Below are 24,495 nucleotides of genomic sequence, written 5' to 3'. Positions count from 1 at the left end.
TTCCGTATTGACATGGGGTTTCCCTTGTATGACCAATACCCTTCTCATGGAGGGCATTAATGATTGACTAGACAGGTAAGTGCATATGTGGGGATCCAAGTCCATTCTGAAAGAGTGATTATGATTGCCTCTAGGAATCATGCAATCAATAGACATTAGAATGGTAAATTACATAACAGAGGAATGGCATTCACACCATTAAGATGAGATGGCATGATATTATTAGAGGAATGAGGCATTTAATACATTGTAGATTATTTATTTCACTGTTCCATTTCCTCTACATAAAGTTAAATTGAGTGTCTCCGCCTACACTCTAATCACCTATCATCATTGTGATAATTTTCTGTTCTCCTATCCTAATTGTGAGTCAATGCAAATGTCATGTATGCGCAACAAATGTACAGTGACAAATACTCCCAAAGAGTGGGGTCTAAATTATTATTGCATAATATTTTTAAAGATATTATTTGTCCTTTTCCCCCCCCAATTTGTTATGTCAATTCCCAATGTTTCACCTTGTAGCCCTGTCACTGCTAACCCCTGTCATGTGGGAGGATTTTATTTGTCTCCTCTGATAGGAGGATAGAAGTCATCTCGTGGAGCCAGCATATCACAAACCAGACATTAAGAGAGCAAACCCAACAGCTCCCAGCATCTCGTGCGCTGGTATGGCCACGCCATCCGCCTGCCAGAGGAAACATCCAACACACACCATCCTGGTATGGCCACGCCATCCGCCTGCCAGAGGGAACATCCAACACACACCATCCTGGCCTTCAATCCCCAGCAGGCCGGTTGGAGACGACCTCGAGACGCTCCCCCGCACCCGCTAGCTGGATTAAAGCATACATGTAACGTGACTTTGGCACAAGCTCAACACCTTGCCCACGACACGACAGACCCAGATGGAGAGACCTGGTTTCCTATGGTTGGCTCTACGCGCCTTGAAGTGCAACAAGACTATTAGGACTAAGCTAAGAAAAAGCCTCTGATACACTCTTTTGACGTGACAGTGAAGAGGGAGTGCATAACACTGGGAAAGTGTAACGCACGGCGAGGAACACGCTATCCCTCCAAGCACTCCAGACTCCACACGCCAGGCACTCTGCCACTAGACCAGTGACTCCTACAGGTTGGTCAGAGACCGGCCTTGCCACCTGGCTTCCCTGCACGTGCGAACACACTGTTCGCACGTGCAGGAAACTAAATATGTTTGTTGGAGTGCCTGGCCAAGCTGGACACACACCGGAAGATTCAAATCCCCAGTCTCCACACCGGTGGAGGAAAGGAACTTTACCCCTGTGCCACCCAGACATGCGCAATTATGTTACTTTTAAAGCAGCTGAATACAGAATAGCAAGCAAGAAGGTTCATGTGTGTAGGATATAGTTCTACACTGTATAAATATTGTTTAAAGATAAACGCAGGGTACAAGGTGGGTTTGTAAGCTGTGCCAGACACACAAGCAAAACATTCTAGTCGTCCCTTTTTACTGGGCTAGCTAGTGATTTGATGTGAATATCTGTATGCAATTAATTTGACACTAAACTATCTTTACTGTACAGCATGATAGACACACATATTTTAATATAGAAAAATATATTTAATCGTTCAGCCCTGAGACACCAAGACATTGTGGGGAATATCCAGCATGGAAGAGGAGGCTTTGGCCTGGCAGCAAGCAAACCAACTTGGCATAAGGCATCAACATCTGAGCGGAGGAAACTTGTGGTCGAGGAGGTGCGCAGGGAAGAGTAGACCGCAAGAAGTGCAAAGGCTGTGTCTCTTGCCAAACAGGGGCAATGGATGCGGTGGGAAGGTCTGGAGAGGAGAAAGATCAACTGGAGTGAGCTATGGCAAATGGAAGCAAGCAACATCAGCTTCATCATAAGAGCTATATATGATGTGCTGCCATCACCAAAAAACCTACATCAGTGGTATGGCGAGGATCCAACCTGCCCCCTCTGCCCAGCTCCAGCGACTCTCAGACACATCATGTCTGGTTGCAAGACCAGCCTCACACAAGGCCGCTACACCTGGAGGCACAATCAGGTCCTCAAGAGCCTGGCCGCAGCACTTGAGATCAAGCGGAGTGCAACAAACTCCTTACCCCCAAGAACAAGCAATCCCATCAAAACAACAATATTCATCCGGGAGGGACAAGAAAAGCCCAAGCATCCTCCAACAAAGCCAGAAACTGGACACCTAGCCATGGCCCGGGACTGGAAGATGCTTGTCGATATTGGCCAGGAACTCATTTTTCCACCTGAGATTGCTTCCACCAACCTTAGGCCAGACATGGTACTCTGGTCCCCTTCACGCAAGTCTGTGTACATAATAGAGCTCACAGTCCCATGGGAGAACTCTGTTGAGGAGGCCTATGAGCGCAAGAAACTGCGATACACAGAGCTGGCAGGAGACGCAATTCAGCGTGGCTGGAATGCAAAAGTCTGTCCAGTCGAAGTGGGATGCAGAGGATTTGTGGCTTCTTCCACCATCAGGCTACTGAAGGAACTTGGCATCCATGGACAGGCTCTGCGGCAGACAATCAGAACACTTTCTGAAGCAGCTGAAAGAGGCAGCCAGTGGATCTGGATTAAAAGGAAAGACCCTTGTTGGGCTATAAGAACATGACCCCCACCCCCCCACACACACACACATCTGAGAACTCCATTCAAACCCCTCAAACATGAGGGCATATGAGGTATGCGGTCAGCTGTATGGCTGGCTCAGGGAAGAGGACGCCCCTGCCTTGCATAGTCCCGTGGGAGGCAAATCTTAACGATTGGGCATGGGGCACAAGCTAAGGCTTGATCACCCTTTAGCTGGCCACCTTTGATGAGGGTGTATAGTGTTTGAAGGCCGAAACACCCGCTGATTCAAAGGCACACTACTGAGGATGTGTCCTGAAATTTACATCATACCCTAGTTAAGAAATACACCTCCCAATGCCACTCTTAACATCAAGGAAATCTCATGTGAGCCCACACCATCTATTGGCACAATGGACAGTCTTAACATCACATCCCGTGTTTTATGATTCTCAGCATGATAGACACACATATTTTAATATAGAAAAAGATATTTAATATAAAAAAAACGTTCAACAACAAAGACATGAAAACAAGTACACTACCATGAATCACAAAAAAACAAACACTGAACATCATATGCAAAGCTTGAACATTTGCAGTTATGCTTTTATAAAAGGTGCAAACTGTTGCAAGCCAAGTATCAGTAGAGTACCATTTCACCTGACTGGCTAGCTTCAGCATTTGTGACACATTACAATATTATACTAATGCAGATGACTAAATACCGAGTATGTGCAACCCTTTCCACCAACAAGCAAGCCACAGGTTAAAAAATCATCAAAATGAACGTCTCCATTTAGTCTTAAACAAAAGAGGTAACTGTTGCAAGGTCCCTTGTGCTATAGAGGACATTTCAAAACATTCTTAGGTGTATCTCGGGGTTTCCAAACAATATACTTATCCAGTAAATACAGGCACAAGACAAATAGGAATGAAGATGACAATGGCTCCGGCTGACATCCCTATTATGGGCATGTCATTATAGTTGAAAGGTTTCAAGATGTTTCAAAAATGTCAGGAAAAAAAAGCCTATTTAAAAGCTCACAACATGTCACACAATTATGCAACACGTTGTGAGATTGTAGATTGACTGCTTGTGCCGTGCAACACCGTCATGGGCGTTAAGTACCGGTAGTTAAATGACATGGGTTTACTTTGGCTGTTGCCTCTGCACCAAAGCAGCACTTTCCTCTGTATGGAAACGTCTCGATGTTGTGGGGTCATCATGACTACAGCATGGCCATTAGTTCTGTTCCAGTTTAACACCAACTCCAGTTCTTCTGACTTCCAAATAAAGAAAGTCCCAGTTTCCCATTTGGGGATGGAAACAAGGTCACCCAAATACAGAAGAACAGCCCCCCCCCCCCTTCTTCCACCATGTAACAAATACCAGTCAGGTCCATTTGTCTCTGCGTGCGTCAGCCAGTCTGATCTCCGATTGGACGAGGTCACTGGATGAGGCGGTAGAAGAGCCAGCAGGCGAGGGCCAACCAATGGCTGGCCCAGTTCAGTTCAGACCACTTCTGGATGGTGTGGCTGGCCACGTAACCCTGCACAGGATGACAACATGAAAAGGAAACACTGTCAAAAACACAACTTTTGGTGTTTTAAGCATTATGTTATGCTTCTATTGAAAAATAGCAGATCTACAAGCTCATAGCGAGCTTGTAGGTCTGCTATTTTTGAAAAATCGTGAAAATGTGGCGCAAATCTTTGAATATATATTCTTTCCGAGCGAACGTTTTTAACTCATATCTTTGCTTCTTGGGTGGTGGTCCCTGGAACAACACACTTTCAGATGGAGGTCGGCGGCCAATTACATACATCTTTGGGGGTCCTTGACATGAAAACGTTTGAGAACCACTGACTGACTGTCAGGATTTAGACGACTTTTATAGAATCGTCCTCAGGTCTAAATGGGTTAAACCAAGGAAAAACTCACAAGAGTCTATTTTTTACACATTCAGAGTCGACCACTTTCAACCTGGTGTCCCTATTTCGGTCATGTCATCACTATGGTGAGCTTGTAATAAGTGTTGATTTTGTCATAGTCTTCTGAATAGTTTTCATTTAGTTTTAGTCATAGTCTTCTAAATAGTTTTCATCTAGTTTTAGTCACATTTTAGTTACCTGGAATGCCTTAGTGTTGGTCTAGTTTTAGTCGACTAAATGTCATGCGATTTTAGTCGACTAAATCTACAGTTGGTAGAGAATAGCCGATGGTAGAAAATAGGTAGAAAATAGCCGATCTACAAGCTCTCACAACGCGTCGCAGCTTGTAGATCGGCTATTTTCAGCATGCAGCCAAGTGTAAAATGACTTATACTGGATCTCTTGTCCACTAGTCCCTTCCTAACTTTTTAGACCTAGTTTTTATTGGTTGACGAAATTGTCAATATATTTAGTCTTAGTTTTAGTCATCATAGCTTAGTTTTCAATTTAGTTTCCATGTAGTTTTCGTCAGTGAAAAAAGGTAGTCGACAAACATTTTTCGTCTTAGTTTTAGTCAACGAAATCAACACTGCTTGTAATGTAGATATATGTATAATGTAGCTATTATTGCAATGAGGCTTAAATCACAGGTGGTCCGTGGACCACTGGTGGTCCGTGAAGGTATTGCACGTGGTCCCTGACCATGTGTTTAGTAATGTAGCAAAGTGAAGATGTTGTATTTTCTTCCCACGGAACAGAACAGTGCTCTAAACTTGTTTGTGTGCACTCACTGTTCCCTGGAAGAGCGTCAACGTTGTCAGTTACTGGGAAGTCTGAGGCTAAGACATTCCACAGAAAAGGGAGATAGAATCTCAAGAAGGGTTAAGTTGTACCAGCTTGCCTGATTGAGTCATCATTAGGAAATGTGCCCATAATATAATCATGTCATGGTGTGTCTGCTCTATCAGTAGGCCTACTGTATATCAGATAACCTGAGTTTAACCCATTTTGACCTGGGAAGGATTCTACAAAAATGCCTGACAGTTATCTGAAAAAACTCATGTTTCTATGTCAGTGGTTCGCAAACAGTTTCATGTCAAGAACCCCCAAAAATATATGTATTTGGACGCCGACCCCCGTCTGAAAATATGTTGTTCCAGTGACCTCCCAGAAACAAAGATTTGAGTTAAAAACGTTCACTCAGAAAGAATATATATATATATTCAAAGATTTGTGCCACATTTTCACGTTTTTTCAAAAATAGCAGATCTACAAGCTCGTAGCACGCCACTCGGTGGCGCGCTATGAGCTTGTAGATCTGCTATTTTTCAATAGCTAAATTATAACATAATGTTTAAAACACCAAAAGGGGTTCCATCCCAAAATGGGTTAATGGAAGGTTGTTGGATAAGGAATGGAATAAGGGTAACCGTGGCATAGAGGGTATGCACGTGACATCATTATCAAACCCGGCCGGAAGTTATGTAGGAACACCTACTAGTACTGAGTGGCAAAACACTACTTTCTGGCCTTGACAGCCCATACATCCCAACAGACAACTTGAATTTGATTGCATTAAACGACATTAAACTCACTTTGCCACTCGTTTTTCCATTCACTTTATGCATGTGCATACCCTCTATAGAGCGTCGCAGTCCCGCCCCCTACCCTGGACCAGGAAATAATTCTCCGTTCATTTTCCTCATAGACATTTCAGAAAGTATTTATTTAAAGACGTTTACGCCGCGGACAAAGCCAACTCGAGTCGTGACAAATCATGACAAAAAACAAAATTATTTGGGCCGAACAAATAATTAGAAAGAAGAAAAAAACGGCAGGTTACAACACTTTTTTTGTTGTTTTTCTTCTTTGTAATTATTTGTTTGGTCCAAAATATTGTTTGTGTTGTCATGAGTTGTCACGACTCGAGTTGGCTTTGTCCGCGGTGTAACCGTCTTTAAATAAATACTTTAAGAAATGTCTATGGGAAAAATGCATTGGGTTTCATTTCCTGGTCCAGGGTAGGAGGCGGGACTGCGACGCTCTATAGGAACAGATCAGTGGTTCCCAAACAATAAATAAAATAAAAAAATCTTTTGGCTCTGGACTACTCATATATATATATACATTTAAAAAGGCATTTTATTTATATTAAAACAAAGTCCCATGGATGGACCACCTGCAGGCTGGTTAACAATTATTTGGCTTAAATACACACTAGTACAGAATGCAGGTGCCAGACGGCCTGTGGCTACTCACCCCCTCTGACCTGTGGCTACTCACCCCCTCTGTGGCTACTCACCCCCTCTGTGGCTACTCACCCCCTCTGACGGCCTGTGGCTACTCACCCCCTCTGCGTTCTGCTCGTCCACATCCGTGTCAAACATGGAGCCCAGGTAGGCGAGGTGGAAGACCGCCAGGAGGCTGAACGCCAGGTTGAGCCCCGTCACCCAGTACACCTAGAAGCCCAGACAGAACATGGTTGAGCCCCGTCACCCAGTACACCTAAACGCCCAGACAGAACATGGTTGAGCCCCGTCACCCAGTACACCTAAACGCCCAGACAGAACATGGTTGAGCCCCGTCACCCAGTACACCTAAACGCCCAGACAGAACATGGTTGAGCCCCGTCACCCAGTACACCTAAACGCCCAGACAGAACATGGTTGAGCCCCGTCACCCAGTACACCTAAAAACCCAGACAGAACATGGTTGAGCCCCGTCACCCAGTACACCTAAACGCCCAGACAGAACATGGTTGAGCCCCGTCACCCAGTACACCTAAAAACCCAGACAGAACATGGTTGAGCCCCGTCACCCAGTACACCTAAACGCCCAGACAGAACATGGTTGAGCCCCGTCACCCAGTACACCTAAAAACCCAGACAGAACATGGTTGAGCCCCGTCACCCAGTACACCTAAACGCCCAGACAGAACATGGTTGAGCCCCGTCACCCAGTACACCTAAAAACCCAGACAGAACATGGTTGAGCCCCGTCACCCAGTACACCTAAACGCCCAGACAGAACATGGTTGAGCCCCGTCACCCAGTACACCTAAAAACCCAGACAGAACATGGTTGAGCCCCGTCACCCAGTACACCTAAACGCCCAGACAGAACATGGTTGAGCCCCGTCTCCCAGTACACCTAAACGCCCAGACAGAACATGGTTGAGCCCCGTCACCCAGTACACCTAAACGCCCAGACAGAACATGGTTGAGCCCCGTCACCCAGTACACCTAAAGGCCCAGACAGAACATGGTTGAGCCCCGTCACCCAGTACACCTAAACGCCCAGACAGAACATGGTTGAGCCCCGTCACCCAGTACACCTAAAGGCCCAGACAGAACATGGTTGAGCCCCGTCACCCAGTACACCTAAAGGCCCAGACAAAACATGGTTGAGCCCCGTCTCCCAGTACACCTAAAGGCCCAGACAGAACATGGTTGAGCCCCGTCACCCAGTACACCTAAACGCCCAGACAGAACATGGTTGAGCCCCGTCACCCAGTACACCTAAAGGCCCAGACAGAACATGGTTGAGCCCCGTCACCCAGTACACCTAAAGGCCCAGACAAAACATGGTTGAGCCCCGTCACCCAGTACACCTAGAAGCCCAGACAGAACATGGTTGAGCCCCGTCACCCAGTACACCTAAACGCCCAGACAGAACATGGTTGAGCCCTCTCACCCAGTACACCTAAACGCCCAGACAGAACATGGTTGAGCCCCGTCACCCAGTACACCTAAACGCCCAGACAGAACATGGTTGAGCCCCGTCACCCAGTACACCTAAAGGCCCAGACAGAACATGGTTGAGCCCCGTCACCCAGTACACCTAAAGGCCCAGACAGAACATGGTTGAGCCCCGTCACCCAGTACACCTAAAGGCCCAGACAGAACATGGTTGAGCCCCGTCACCCAGTACACCTAAAGGCCCAGACAGAACATGGTTGAGCCCCGTCACCCAGTACACCTAAACGCCCAGACAGAACATGGTTGAGCCCCGTCACCCAGTACACCTAAAAACCCAGACAGAACATGGTTGAGCCCCGTCACCCAGTACACCTAAACGCCCAGACAGAACATGGTTGAGCCCCGTCACCCAGTACACCTAAAAACCCAGACAGAACATGGTTGAGCCCCGTCACCCAGTACACCTAAACGCCCAGACAGAACATGGTTGAGCCCCGTCACCCAGTACACCTAAAAACCCAGACAGAACATGGTTGAGCCCCGTCACCCAGTACACCTAAACGCCCAGACAGAACATGGTTGAGCCCCGTCACCCAGTACACCTAAAAACCCAGACAGAACATGGTTGAGCCCCGTCACCCAGTACACCTAAACGCCCAGACAGAACATGGTTGAGCCCCGTCACCCAGTACACCTAAAAACCCAGACAGAACATGGTTGAGCCCCGTCACCCAGTACACCTAAACGCCCAGACAGAACATGGTTGAGCCCCGTCTCCCAGTACACCTAAACGCCCAGACAGAACATGGTTGAGCCCCGTCACCCAGTACACCTAAACGCCCAGACAGAACATGGTTGAGCCCCGTCACCCAGTACACCTAAAGGCCCAGACAGAACATGGTTGAGCCCCGTCACCCAGTACACCTAAACGCCCAGACAGAACATGGTTGAGCCCCGTCACCCAGTACACCTAAAGGCCCAGACAGAACATGGTTGAGCCCCGTCACCCAGTACACCTAAAGGCCCAGACAAAACATGGTTGAGCCCCGTCTCCCAGTACACCTAAAGGCCCAGACAGAACATGGTTGAGCCCCGTCACCCAGTACACCTAAACGCCCAGACAGAACATGGTTGAGCCCCGTCACCCAGTACACCTAAAGGCCCAGACAGAACATGGTTGAGCCCCGTCACCCAGTACACCTAAAGGCCCAGACAAAACATGGTTGAGCCCCGTCACCCAGTACACCTAGAAGCCCAGACAGAACATGGTTGAGCCCCGTCACCCAGTACACCTAAACGCCCAGACAGAACATGGTTGAGCCCTCTCACCCAGTACACCTAAACGCCCAGACAGAACATGGTTGAGCCCCGTCACCCAGTACACCTAAACGCCCAGACAGAACATGGTTGAGCCCCGTCACCCAGTACACCTAAAGGCCCAGACAGAACATGGTTGAGCCCCGTCACCCAGTACACCTAAAGGCCCAGACAGAACATGGTTGAGCCCCGTCACCCAGTACACCTAAAGGCCCAGACAGAACATGGTTGAGCCCCGTCACCCAGTACACCTAAAGGCCCAGACAGAACATGGTTGAGCCCCGTCACCCAGTACACCTAAACGCCCAGACAGAACATGGTTGAGCCCCGTCTCCCAGTACACCTAAACGCCCAGACAGAACATGGTTGAGCCCCGTCACCCAGTACACCTAAAGGCCCAGACAGAACATGGTTGAGCCCCGTCACCCAGTACACCTAAACGCCCAGACAGAACATGGTTGAGCCCCGTCACCCAGTACACCTAAAGGCCCAGACAGAACATGGTTGAGCCCCGTCACCCAGTACACCTAGAAGCCCAGACAGAACATGGTTGAGCCCCGTCACCCAGTACACCTAGAAGCCCAGACAGAACATGGTTGAGCCCCGTCACCCAGTACACCTAAAGGCCTAGACAGAACATGGTTGAGCCCCGTCACCCAGTACACCTAAAGGCCCAGAGAGAACATGGTTGAGCCCCGTCACCCAGTACACCTAAAGGCCCAGACAGAACATGGTTGAGCCCCGTCACCCAGTACACCTAGAAGCCCAGACAGAACATGGTTGAGCCCCGTCACCCAGTACACCTAGAAGCCCAGACAGAACATGGTTGAGCCCCGTCACCCAGTACACCTAAACGCCCAGACAGAACATGATTGAGCCCCGTCACCCAGTACACCTAAAGGCCCAGACAGAACATGGTTGAGCCCCGTCACCCAGTACACCTAAAGGCCCAGACAGAACATGGTTGAGCCCCGTCACCCAGTACACCTAAAGGCCCAGACAGAACATGGTTGAGCCCCGTCACCCAGTACACCTAAACGCCCAGACAGAACATGGTTGAGCCCCGTCTCCCAGTACACCTAAACGCCCAGACAGAACATGGTTGAGCCCCGTCACCCAGTACACCTAAAGGCCCAGACAGAACATGGTTGAGCCCCGTCACCCAGTACACCTAAACGCCCAGACAGAACATGGTTGAGCCCCGTCACCCAGTACACCTAAAGGCCCAGACAGAACATGGTTGAGCCCCGTCACCCAGTACACCTAGAAGCCCAGACAGAACATGGTTGAGCCCCGTCACCCAGTACACCTAGAAGCCCAGACAGAACATGGTTGAGCCCCGTCACCCAGTACACCTAAAGGCCTAGACAGAACATGGTTGAGCCCCGTCACCCAGTACACCTAAAGGCCCAGAGAGAACATGGTTGAGCCCCGTCACCCAGTACACCTAAAGGCCCAGACAGAACATGGTTGAGCCCCGTCACCCAGTACACCTAGAAGCCCAGACAGAACATGGTTGAGCCCCGTCACCCAGTACACCTAGAAGCCCAGACAGAACATGGTTGAGCCCCGTCACCCAGTACACCTAAACGCCCAGACAGAACATGATTGAGCCCCGTCACCCAGTACACCTAAAGGCCCAGACAGAACATGGTTGAGCCCCGTCACCCAGTACACATAGAAGCCCAGACAGAACATGGTTGAGCCCCGTCACCCAGTACACCTAGAAGCCCAGACAGAACATGGTTGAGCCCCGTCACCCAGTACACCTAAACGCCCAGACAGAACATGGTTGAGCCCCGTCACCCAGTACACCTAAACGCCCAGACAGAACATGGTTGAGCCCCGTCACCCAGTACACCTAAACGCCCAGACAGAACATGGGAGAAAGCAACGCTGTTCAATCTTTCATCCCTCTTCAACCTGCTGCTTAATTTCTTTCTTTCTTTTTTTTAAAGACAGGGAGTGTAGTTTACTGCCATGAAAATGTTGTGTGTATTTCAGTCAGCCAGCTGAGAGAGGTGCATAGAAAAAGGTAGAACGCTGATAGTGATGTTGTTTGGTAGAACCTTGGGCTGTATGGCTACTTGGGCATGATATAAATATATATATATATATAATCTCAAATACATTCTAATACTTAATTGTTTTTCGCCTATTTCGATTATTTCCATTTTTGCTCACCTAGAGAACTTCTGCCAAGCGAAATATAACAAATAACAAAGTTGGAACATGGTTTTAAATGATCCACCACCTCAGAGTCAGGACACTAGTAGTGAGTTTCCTTCTGATGTGTCACCCCGTGTTGTATACAGACAGGTGACCTGAATAAAAGGCGTGAAGGATACAGGTGGACTGCATGATGCAATTGTGAAATTCCTATGCTCTGTGGCATGTATATAAATGCTGAGCAGGTCCAGTCTATCTCGATTTCGGATCAAGATGGCAAGAAAAACTATTCTAAGTGACTATGAAAGAGGGTTAATTGAGGCACGGAGACAAGAGCTTTAGTCACACCGATTGCTCATAGCAGAGAGATTCATCGGCCGCTGTGATAGCAGGAGGATATCAAATGGAACACAACCACCCTAAAGACTAATCATTGTGTGTATTCCTGCATCGAGTGATCTTGGTACATAGAGATTGATTTATTGGAGATTGATTGACTTTCAAATGTACATACAATTTGTTTTGAGTGTATCGTTCCACTTGTAATGCAATGTAAACGTATGTTTTCTCATGCCAATAAAGCCCTTTGAATTGAATTGAAAAAAGTAAATAAATAAAAATGTATCAATAGGAACCGTGACTAAACAGTAAGGTGATATCTGTATGACGATCTATGAGAAAGACATCAGTAAATACATTGTGGTTGAAATGCCACATCACATCTCTGATGACAGATACAGGAGGTGGTTGTGATGGTCCAACTTCTTATGTTGTATTTTACCTCTAATTTGTCACCTGTCCGTCTATATCTTTTTTTATTATTATCTTTGTGTGTGTATACTGTATATACTGTGAGACAGACACACACGGCAACCGAGTGAATAATTACCTTTAAAAACAAAGCAACTTTTAACTTTGTAGGCATGTTACAACCAAAGAATATGTCCTGCACTAGATGATGTACACAAAATAATGCTTATGATGTACATATAGGGGGACAAAATAAACAATTACAAAAAAGATTGCTGCTGCTGACCCCTCAGAACCTATATCTGTCAAATCAGAGAGAGTGTGATCTGTACCTTCTTGTGCTGATGAGTGCAGTCGGAGGGACAGCGCCTGGAGAGGACACACGCACTGAAAATGGTCGCCAGCCTCTTTCTCAGAACTACAAGGTATGAGAAAGAAGAACATGATAGAGCTGAAGACTTTACATCCATACACCTCAGAACAGTTGCATGTTATGGTCCACACATTATGGGTGTGCAAATAAAAAAAAGCTAGATCCTTATTTAAGTAAAGTCATTTTTGAAGTTTCAAATTTATCACGTTTATTTATAGGATTAGACAATACAAAAACGACTCCTTGACAGCGTTCCAAAACTTCCAGGGGTTTCCCGGCAAAATTACAGCAGCAAAAAGATCAGTTTGATTTTGTTTCTAATAGATTATATTACTATTCTATTATGAATAGTTACTATTATTTCTAATTTTGTTTCTATTACAAAATAGTCAAACTACAAGCTCACAACGTGTTGCAATTTGACATAACTTCTAGATCTGCTATTTAAAGAACAATCTTGATCAAAAATGAATGATTAGAATATTCTTGAAACATTTTAACATTAACCATTTTAACATTGTGGGGGCCCATGACATGAAAACGTTTGAGAAACACAGCCACGAGGCAAAAGATGGATTATTATTAGCTGACTATGAGTCTAGTCCTACCATGTTCAACATAGGTGATGAACCCCAAAGAGAGCAGGACAGCCCCGAGATGGAAACTCAGACCCTGCAAGGGAACAAAACGCCACATTAAATGGATAAATGGATGGGCTTTTCTTTGGCTGATTAATTGATTGACGTTTTTTTATTGACATGAAATGCATATACATACTTATATTTACTTATTTCCATTGTGGTTAAGTGAAAATGTGCATGTAAACTGAGTGCCAGGCTGTAACCCTGTGCCACCCGAGCACCCAGCTAGCATGTTAACATGGAGTGTACATGGGGTGGGAGGCACCCAGCTAGCATGTTAACATGGAGTGTACATGGGGTGGGAGGCACCCAGCTAGCATGTTAACATGGAGTGTACATGGGGTGGGAGGCACCCAGCTAGCATGTTAACATGGAGTGTACATGGGGTGGGAGGCACCCAGCTAGCATGTTAACATGGAGTGTACATGGGGTGGGAGGCACCCAGCTAGCATGTTAACATGGAGTGTACATGGGGTGGGAGGCACCCAGCTAGCATGTTAACATGGAGTGTACATGGGGTGGGAGGCACCCAGCTAGCATGTTAACATGGAGTGTACATGGGGTGGGAGGCACCCAGCTAGCATGTTAACATGGAGTGTACATGGGGTGGGAGGCACCCAGCTAGCATGTTAACATGGAGTGTACATGGGGTGGGAGGCGATTACGTTTTGACTCACATGAAGTAAGGCACTGGCTGTGTATGTGACCAGGATCGCAGGGAAAGTCCCAAGTTTCATGGCATTTTTGAAAACATCTGTGAAAACAGCAAATAGGCAAGACCATTAAAGTTGAGTACTCATATACTGTACTTGGGCAATAACCCCTTTGTTGAACTTGTGGTGTGAGCATACAAGATTGGTAGCGATCTCATTATCTCATTCCCCCTCATGTCATAAGTTTTCAATAGCAAAAGTAGCAGATCTACTATAGACTCACAAAGAGTCACATCACGCCAATTTTTGCCGTACAACAGTACACCATCGTAGGGCAAAGTATACAATTGGGTTTAAGTGGTTAAGTTCTGGCAGTTGGCATGTAAATGGTGCATTTATATAGCGCCTTTATCCAAGGCGCTTTACATAGATTGTGCATTACATTCACACACACATTCATACACCGATGGCAGCGGAAACCATGCAAGGCACCAACCTGCACATCTGGAGCAATTAGGGGTTCAGAGTCTTGCTCAAGGACACTTCGACACTAACTCTGGGGGAGCCCGGGTTCAAACTGGCAACCTTGTGGTTCCTATCCGGTCACTCTACCCCTGAGCCACTGCCGCCCCTGTGCCACCGTCATACGACAAAGTATGAAATAGGGCTTACATGGCTTTAAAATCACTTCTGAATGTGCGGGGTGCTCTTTTTCACTTAGCAGGTATAACAGGAAGGTATAAAAAGTAAAGTATTTACATGTATTGAGCCAGCGAGACATGGGGATGTTCCAGGAAGTCACCACAAGCACCATTGAGCGGGGAAACTCCACGTTCAGGGGCTTCACTACCGTCAGATCCCTGAGGAACCAAACACAAACAGACACATACAGTACAGTACACTATGAGAGGGGATGCACTGCAACCACATTGCACCTGCAAAGTACCTAGAATCATTGCATACCACTGCCTACTGTGCAACTAACCCATTTTGACCTGAGGTCGATTCTACAAAATGTCTTCTAAGTTCTAAATACTGACAGTTTTCTGAAAAACCAGTGGTTCTCAAACTATTTCATATCAAGGAGCCAAGGACCCTAAAAAAATATATGTAATTGGCCGCCGACCCCCATCTCAAAATATGTTGTTTTAGGGACCCCCCAGAAGCAAATATTTGAATTAAAAATGTTCGCTGTGAAAGGATATGTTTAAAAATGTGCACGTTTTCACTATCTTTCAAAAATAGCAGATCTACAAGCTCGTAGCGCGGCACTCGGTGCCGCGCTATGAGCTTGTAGATCTGCTATTTTTTAATAGCTAAAGTATAACATAATGCTTAAAACACCAAAAGGGGTTCCCAACTTCCCACCCTGAATGGGTTAAGATATGCCATTTCCACTGTAGATACTGTATGAGGGAGTAATTTTGCCCTTGATTGTGGTCTTGTCCTTTTGACCTTTGCGACACAAACATTAAGCATCTCTTTGGGACAGCCAACTACTTTGTCCTTTACACATATATACATGCACAACATTAACAGAACTCACCACTTGACGTTGTCTTTCTCATCAGTGAAGCCTGCCCCAGTAAGTATGGTGGTGCTTTCACTGAGATATCCCACAAAGTAGTTACTGAAGTGGAAGGACACTGCAGTCTCATAGGCATGGAGCCACCTGCACGGGGGCAAATCACATCACAATTATTAAACTATTATACATACATACACGTTTCTCTCTCTCTCTCTCTCTGTTTTGCTAAATAATGACAGGGACTGTAGAGACATGGGAATACGGTAGTCCTTGTTACTCATTCACGGTGTACAGGAGCAACAGATAATGATCATGAACATTATTGTTCATGACAGTTACACAACCCAATGTTCTACCAAAGTTGACCATGGCTTACCTAGCGTCTCAGATGCCTCTTAGAAGCAGGGGGAGAAAAAAAGACAGAAAGCTTACACAACATGTTACTGTACTGTACAAACTCTTTGACTGAACAAACTGATGGGACCAGAATGGAAACGGGTCAAACAGTTTACTTACTTGAATGTGACACTGTTGCCCTCGATTGGGATGAAGAAGGGGAAGAGGTAAGGAGCGATGCAGGTGGAGACCACCAAGCAGAGCTGGCTCTTCACAAGACCAAGGGAGGACTTCTGGAGCCATGACCAGCTCTGAGGGGAAACAACACATATCATGACCAGCTCTGAGGGGAAACAACACATATCATGACCAGCTCTGAGGGGAAACAACACATTTCAACATCCAACATGACCAGCTCTGAGGGGAAACAACACATTTCAACATCCAACATGACCAGCTCTGAGTGGAAACAACACATATCAACATCCAACATGACCAGCTCTGAGGGGAAACAACACATATCAACATCCAACATGACCAGCTCTGAGGGGAAACAACACATATTAACATCCAACATGACCAGCTCTGAGGGGAAACAACACATATCAACATCCAACATGACCAGCTCTGAGGGGAAACAACACATATCAACATCCAGCATGACCAGCTCTGAGGGGAAACAACACATATCAACATCCAACATGACCAGCTCTGAGGGGAAACAACACATATCAACATCCAGCATGACCAGCTCTGAGGGGAAACAACACATATCATGACCAGCTCTGGGGGGAAACAACACATATCATGACCAGCTCTGAGGGGAAACAACACATATCATGACCAGCTCTGGGGGGAAACAACACATATCATGACCAGCTCTGAGGGGAAACAACACATATCATGACCAGCTCTGAGGGGAAACAACACATATCATGACCAGCTCTGAGGGGAAACAACACATATCATGACCAGCTCTGAGGGGAAACAACACATATCATGACCAGCTCTGAGGGGAAACAACACATATCATGACCAGCTCTGAGGGGAAACAACACATATCAACATCCAACATGACCAGCTCTGAGGGGAAACAACACATATCATGACCAGCTCTGAGTGGAAACAACACATATCATGACCAGCTCTGAGTGGAAACAACACATATCAACATCCAGCATGACCAGCTCTGAGGGGAAACAACACATATCATGACCAGCTCTGAGGGGAAACAACACATATCATGACCAGCTCTGAGGGGAAACAACACATATCAACATCCAACATGACCAGCTCTGAGGGAAAACAACACATATCAACATCCAACATGACCAGCTCTGAGGGGAAACAACACATATCAACATCCAACATGACCAGCTCTGAGGGGAAACAACACATATCATGACCAGCTCTGAGGGAAAACAACACATATCAACATCCAGCATGACCAGCTCTGAGGGGAAACAACACATATCAACATCCAACATGACCAGCTCTGAGGGGAAACAACACATATCAACATCCAACATGACCAGCTCTGAGGGGAAACAACACATATCAACATCCAACATGACCAGCTCTGAGGGGAAACAACACATATCATGACCAGCTCTGAGGGGAAACAACACATATCAACATCCAGCATGACCAGCTCTGAGGGGAAACAACACATATCATGACCAGCTCTGAGGGGAAACAACACATATCATGACCAGCTCTGAGGGGAAACAACACATATCATGACCAGCTCTGAGGGGAAACAACACATATCATGACCAGCTCTGAGGGGAAACAACACATATCATGACCAGCTCTGAGGGGAAACAACACATATCATGACCAGCTCTGAGGGGAAACAACACATATCATGACCAGCTCTGAGGGGAAACAACACATATCAACATCCAACATGACCAGCTCTGAGGGGAAACAACACATATCATGACCAGCTCTGAGGGGAAACAACACATATCATGACCAGCTCTGAGGGGAAACAACACATATCAACATCCAACATGACCAGCTCTGAGGGGAAACAACACATATCAACATCCAACATGACCAGCTCTGAGGGGAAACAACACATATCATGACCAGCTCTGAGGGAAAACAACACATATCAACATCCAGCATGACCAGCTCTGAGGGGAAACAACACATATCATGACCAGCTCTGAGGGGAAACAACACATATCATGACCAGCTCTGAGGGGAAACAACACATATCAACATCCAACATGACCAGCTCTGAGGGGAAACAACACATATCAACATCCAACATGACCAGCTCTGAGGGGAAACAACACATATCAACATCCAACATGACCAGCTCTGAGGGGAAACAACACATATCATGACCAGCTCTGAGGGGAAACAACACATATCAACATCCAGCATGACCAGCTCTGAGGGGAAACAACACATATCATGACCAGCTCTGAGGGGAAACAACACATATCATGACCAGCTCTGAGGGGAAACAACACATATCATGACCAGCTCTGAGGGGAAACAACACATATCAACATCCAACATGACCAGCTCTGAGGGAAAACAACACATATCAACATCCAACATGACCAGCTCTGAGGGGAAACAACACATATCAACATCCAACATGACCAGCTCTGAGGGGAAACAACACATATCATGACCAGCTCTGAGGGGAAACAACACATATCAACATCCAGCATGACCAGCTCTGAGGGGAAACAACACATATCAACATCCAACATGACCAGCTCTGAGTGGAAACAACACATATCATGACCAGCTCTGAGGGGAAACAACACATATCAACATCCAGCATGACCAGCTCTGAGGGGAAACAACACATATCAACATCCAACATGACCAGCTCTGAGGGGAAACAACACATATCATGACCAGCTCTGAGGGGAAACAACACATATCATGACCAGCTCTGAGGGGAAACAACACATATCAACATCCAGCATGACCAGCTCTGAGGGGAAACAACACATATCAACATCCAACATGACCAGCTCTGAGGGGAAACAACACATATCATGACCAGTTCTGAGGGGAAACAACACATATCAACATCCAACATGACCAGCTCTGAGGGGAAACAACACATATCATGACCAGCTCTGAGGGGAAACAACACATATCAACATCCAACATGACCAGCTCTGAGGGGAAACAACACATATCATGACCAGCTCTGAGGGGAAACAACACATATCAACATCCAACATGACCAGCTCTGAGGGGAAACAACACATATCATGACCAGCTCTGAGGGGAAACAACACATATCATGACCAGCTCTGAGGGGAAACAACACATATCATGACCAGCTCTGAGGGGAAACAACACATATCATGACCAGCTCTGAGGGGAAACAACACATATCAACATCCAACATGACCAGCTCTGAGGGGAAACAACACATATCATGACCAGCTCTGAGGGGAAACAACACATATCATGACCAGCTCTGAGGGGAAACAACACATATCATGACCAGCTCTGAGGGGAAACAACACATATCATGACCAGCTCTGAGGGGAAACAACACATATAAACATCTACATCTTCAGAATCACAACACCATGAACAAACGGTTAAAACAAGATAAAACCCACATTTCTGCAACTGGTAGAAGGAGGCTTGACAGACACTGCAGTCACTCACCAGCTTCCTGCTGTCAATGGCGTCCTTATAGCTAGAGAAGCTGATCCAGGGGCCAAAGATGACTGTGCCCACAAACATAACGTAACCCAGGAACTCTGCTGGTGAGGGAAGGGTGGCCACCACACCTCGGTCCATGTCAAAGGCTAACGAAATGGCCTTCATGGCCACGACCATCTGGGAGCCTGCAGACACAGACACAGGTCTGAAACACTCACAGCCCACATACGTACATCAGAGTCAAACGTGAGCTAATCTCAATGCCGTCGGGGAAATTTGTATTTTATGTCCGGAGGACACGTTGGAACAACCTTTACCTCTCATTTTCTGCCAGGTGACAGGATCAATCAAATGCAGCTCACTGGAAAAGAGAGTAAAATCTAAGTTACGAAGCATAGATTAGGCTTAAAGCAGCACTGTGTAACTTTTTTTGGTATTAATTATTTTTTTAATTTTGTCCAATTATTTAATACAATATAACATACCGTATACAATTGAGTTGGTTATATTTTGTCTCCCTGCTATACGATTGAGACATTTAGATCAAGGTCATAGACAGTGACAGGTTCAAATCCGGACTAGAAGAGGAAAGTTACATGGTGCAGCTTTAAGGGGGATGGGAATGTTGAAGACTGTAATTCTAGAGTGAGTGTTGGACAGTAACTAAGTACATTTACAGGAGTTTTTTCTTCTTCTCTTTTCGCAAGTTTGTGACTTTCACTACATTTCAAATACAATTATTATACTTTTTGACTCCATTACATTTCTAGGAATTGACTCTTGGGACCCAAACTTACAAAGATATTATTATGAATTAACGACAATTAATCAGCCCTATTTCAAATATTGAAAATAGCAGATATACACCTTAGCCTGTGCGATGGGTTGTGAGTTTTTACTATTATTTGAAAAAATGATTAGGTTCTAAATGTCAATACAGCAACGCACTGATATTAAAAAGAAAATTTACTTCATCATTTGAGTATTTACTTGAATATATACTTCGTCCATTCATATTGCACAATACTGCTCCTGGCAAACACATACAAACCACACTCAATGCATCTTTATATACGTATGCAGGCTCTTGCTTACTCGTCCTCACCCCAAGAGCAGGAAGATGAGGATGACTGCAGAGAGGAAGAGGCCTCTCCTGCTGGAATGGCGGTTGAGAAGCAAGGCCAGGTAGCAGAGGGCACTGAGCGCCATCACCCACAACATGTGCAGCTGGAAGAACTGGTAGAGGGCGTACGTCCCGACCACGGCTGACACCACGTGCTTCACAGCGGACGAGGCACCTGAGAAAGGAGAGTGATTGTTAACCCGATTCTACAAAATGTCTTCTATAAAATCCCCAGAATCCCCAGAATTATCTGTATTCGGCTGCAGACCCCCCATCTGAAAATATGTTGTTCCAGGGACCCCCCCAGAAGCAAAGATGAGAGTTAAAAACGCTCTGAAAGAATATATATTCAAAGATTTGCGCCACATTTTCAAATGTTTCAAAAATAGGTGCTGCGCTATGAGATTGTAGATCTGCTATTTCTCAATAGCTAAAGTTTAACATAATGCTTAAGAATGGGTTAAAGGGAAGATATTAGGCTTTTGGTCTTCAGGCAGCCCCTCTGCTACAGTTGCATATATATGTATATATATGTTCTTGACAGCAGTATGAAGTAGTGCTGTGCCAGTGGCATTTAAACACTTTAATTTTCAAGCACCCCCAGATTGGTAAGAATTAGGACACGGACGCCTATAACTCTCAGATTTACAGACCTGTAAGGGTCCATTTGGTCCCTAGCTATCCACGCATTTAGCTGGGATGTCCTGGAACCACTGTGGATCCCCGGACCCCACTTTGAGAACCGCTGAATAGGTGTTACTGCCACTCATCATGAGTCACAAATGTCATGTCAGTCATGTGACTCCCTCTGTCATTGGTGTGAAGCTGTGACCACTATCGCCTAACACCACACACAGAAATTACACCTTCACATATAACCCCCAAAACCCTGTCCACCTGGACGAAACACCGGGAAAAAAAGAGACTCTCCCATTCACTCACATTGCCTGAAACAAAGTCGACAGAACAGACAGAGTAATACGAGTTCCCAGATCTGCTCCAGTCCTTGCTGTGCGGTGGGGAGGATGCAGTTCTCTGTCAGATGAGCCCACAAGTCCAGCCTACTGAAGTCCTCCATCGGTGGAACTTCAGCAGCACAGCTAGCCTTCTTCCAGACCCTCTTATTTTCACACTGAAAAAAACAAAACAAAACAAAATAAAATAAAAAGATCCAAAAGATGCAAACACCTCCCATAAACGTTATTTCTCTCCAAACAGACAACGTTCTTCAGTCACCACAGTGCATAGGACCTCAATCAATGGATTTACTGTATCCATAAGTGTATATAAATTGAAATTTGGTGGACCCTATTGTAAACAAGTCAAGTGTAATGGTGTGTAATGGTGTTTGACCTGAATTAGGCTACGGCCCCCTATTTCATGGCATTTCTATCTCTGGGACCCCAATACACAGTGATGTAAATAGGTTTTCAATGTAATGAGTGCAGGGATGGTCTTTTAGATGAGTCCCAGAGACCTTTTTTTGAGTCCCACTTCAACGACGTTAGGAGTCATATTTTGCCATTTTTACAAATTGCCATTTCATTTTATATGGTTATAATGTGGTTATATTCATGTAGAAAACAGAAGAAATGATTATTATAACTAAAGCTAGCAAAAATAAACTAGAATAAAAAACAGTACTACAGTAGTGCATCCCGTGGATGCAGAAGTCGTTGTTTTATTGCTCCCTTAACTATAAACTGCGTTTTGGGATGCAAAATGCACCCTATTTTAATCTCTGAATACATATTGTAAAATCAAACGTAATTTCACTCTGAGTGTACAAATGGATTTGTTACACTCTCTTTTGTTTTTGTAACCTACAGACCCATAAGTCCATAAGAGCTTGTGCAGTTTCACTGTACAAGCCGTTTGTACTTAGACATGCATGGCTTAATCTTTGAGACAAGCATCATGCTCCTCCTCTATCATTTAGCTGCAGGGGACTCCTTGGAACTCCCTCCTCAGGGACCCCTGCCCTATTGGAACTCCCTCCTCAAGGACCCCTGCCCTATTGGAACTCCCTCCTCAAGGACCCCTGCCCTATTGGAACTCCCTCCTCAGGGACCCCTGCCCTATTGGAACTCCCTCCTCAAGGTCCGCTGCCCTATTGGAACTCCCTCCTCAAGGACCCCTGCCCTAGGGGTCCGCGCCCGGACCCCACTTTGGGAACCACAACCTTATACCATGTATGTATGAGACACTGTGTATGACTGCTGTAAGTGCTGTTTACATGTTTTGCTGCTGTTATTGAGAGTTCAAGCACTGTGTGTGCACGTTTACTTTCAGTTCCTCCCACATGAAGTTATTGTTATCCCATAGAGGTGCATTATATAACTTGGTGAGTCAGTCAACTCAACCCCAGAGTGGGTGAGTGAGCCTCAGCCAACTCGCTGTCTGTTAGCAGCTAATGTTAGCTGTGTGTTGCTAAGTAACGCGCAGCCAGCAGTGGGTGAAGTTATACAGTTAGCAACCAGGAGCTAACGTTGAAGCTTCGCTTCGGCTTGGCAAAAACTACAGTGTTTTCTCTCGGCGTGACACTACTGTGGCTCTGTAATGCGGATACTCCTTTGAATAAAGTTGGCCAATGAAGGTGACCTACCTGAAGGTGAGGCGTTTGGTCAACAATGCGCGAACTTGCGGCCTTTTGTCAAAGTTTGGTGTCTAGTAAATTCCACATCATAACCTCAAAGAAAAGTCAGTCAGGGCATCGTTGTTGTTGTATTCAACGATGGCCACTAGAGGGCATACAATGACAAATTACAAAACGGGCAGCACCACCTAGTTTTGAAAGTAGAAATGGTATAAACCAGTGGTCCCAAACGGTTTCATGTCAAGGACCCCCATTTTGACATATAGGCCTATTAGGCTACGGACCCCCATTGAATGGTATTTCTATCTCTGCGACGCCCAATTTATATTGTAAAATCAATGTTAATTTAACTCTGAGAGTGTATAAATGGCCATTTGGTTCCATTTGTACACTCAGAGTTACAGACCCATAAAGGGTCCATTTGGTTCCAAACTATCTGGGACCCCCTGGAACTCCATCAAGGACCCCTGGGGGTCCCCGGACCCCACTTTGGGAACCACTGGCATAAACCTTTGTTATCAAAAGTTAGTGAAATCCAATGGAATTGGAAAGAAATAATCTGGGGGATATTGGCACACCCCAAGCAGCTTTTGCATGACATACATGGTGTTTTATTTCTTCACACTGACTTTTTTTGTTTTGTTCCATCATATATTTCCCAAAGGATCCGAACAAACACTAGAATGGAATGCAATAAAACAGTTAGGCTACACTTATTTAAACACCTACGGTAGACCTACCTAACCTATACTTACAAGTAAGACGCGCGAACGCGGGAAGCGAATGCAGCTCGTAAATTGCAATTACAACAATTAGAAGAAATTACGTACTTTAAGTTACGTTTTTTTAAGTTAAGTTTTTTTTTCTTTTTTCAGTGTGTATATGTGTGTGCGTGTGTGTTCTTTTTTTTCCTTTTTTTTCCTCCTTTTTTTTAAGTTAAGTTGTGTGTGTGTGTGTGTGTGTGTGTGTGTGTGTGTGTGTGTGTGTGTGTGTGTGTGTGTTTGTGTGTGTTACAGCTGTGCCCTCTGGTGGCGGGCCGGTGGTGTTACAGCGTGACACACAGACACACACACAGACAGACAGTTTAGGCCAGCTTCTATAGTTAGTGCTCACTGCGTTCGCAATC

The 24,495-nt window shown here is 45.7% G+C and overlaps 1 protein-coding gene across 1 annotated transcript; it reads right to left on the bottom strand.

The window, feature by feature from the left end:
• Nucleotides 1-3,035: 3,035 nt before the first annotated feature.
• Nucleotides 3,036-23,506, bottom strand: LOC306941941 (protein-serine O-palmitoleoyltransferase porcupine-like). Its single transcript, XM_079527578.1, has 13 exons — nt 23,379-23,506; nt 21,716-21,905; nt 20,756-20,948; nt 19,968-20,011; nt 19,654-19,835; nt 16,174-16,304; nt 15,676-15,801; nt 14,889-14,989; nt 14,154-14,230; nt 13,444-13,507; nt 12,795-12,880; nt 6,878-6,988; nt 3,036-4,147 (listed from the first exon to the last, which is right to left on the bottom strand). The coding sequence occupies exons 2-13, from the start codon at nt 21,849-21,851 to the stop codon at nt 4,046-4,048; spliced, it is 1,353 nt and encodes a 450-aa protein (XP_079383704.1). The 5' UTR covers nt 21,852-21,905; nt 23,379-23,506; the 3' UTR covers nt 3,036-4,045.
• Nucleotides 23,507-24,495: the final 989 nt, after the last annotated feature.

This window comes from Electrona antarctica, assembly GCF_951216825.1.
Source record: "Electrona antarctica genome assembly, chromosome: 2".
In the NCBI taxonomy this organism is placed as follows: Eukaryota; Metazoa; Chordata; class Actinopteri; order Myctophiformes; family Myctophidae; genus Electrona; species Electrona antarctica.
The sequence above is the reverse complement of the archived record's forward strand: the minus strand, read 5'-3'. Positions and strand labels throughout refer to the sequence as shown.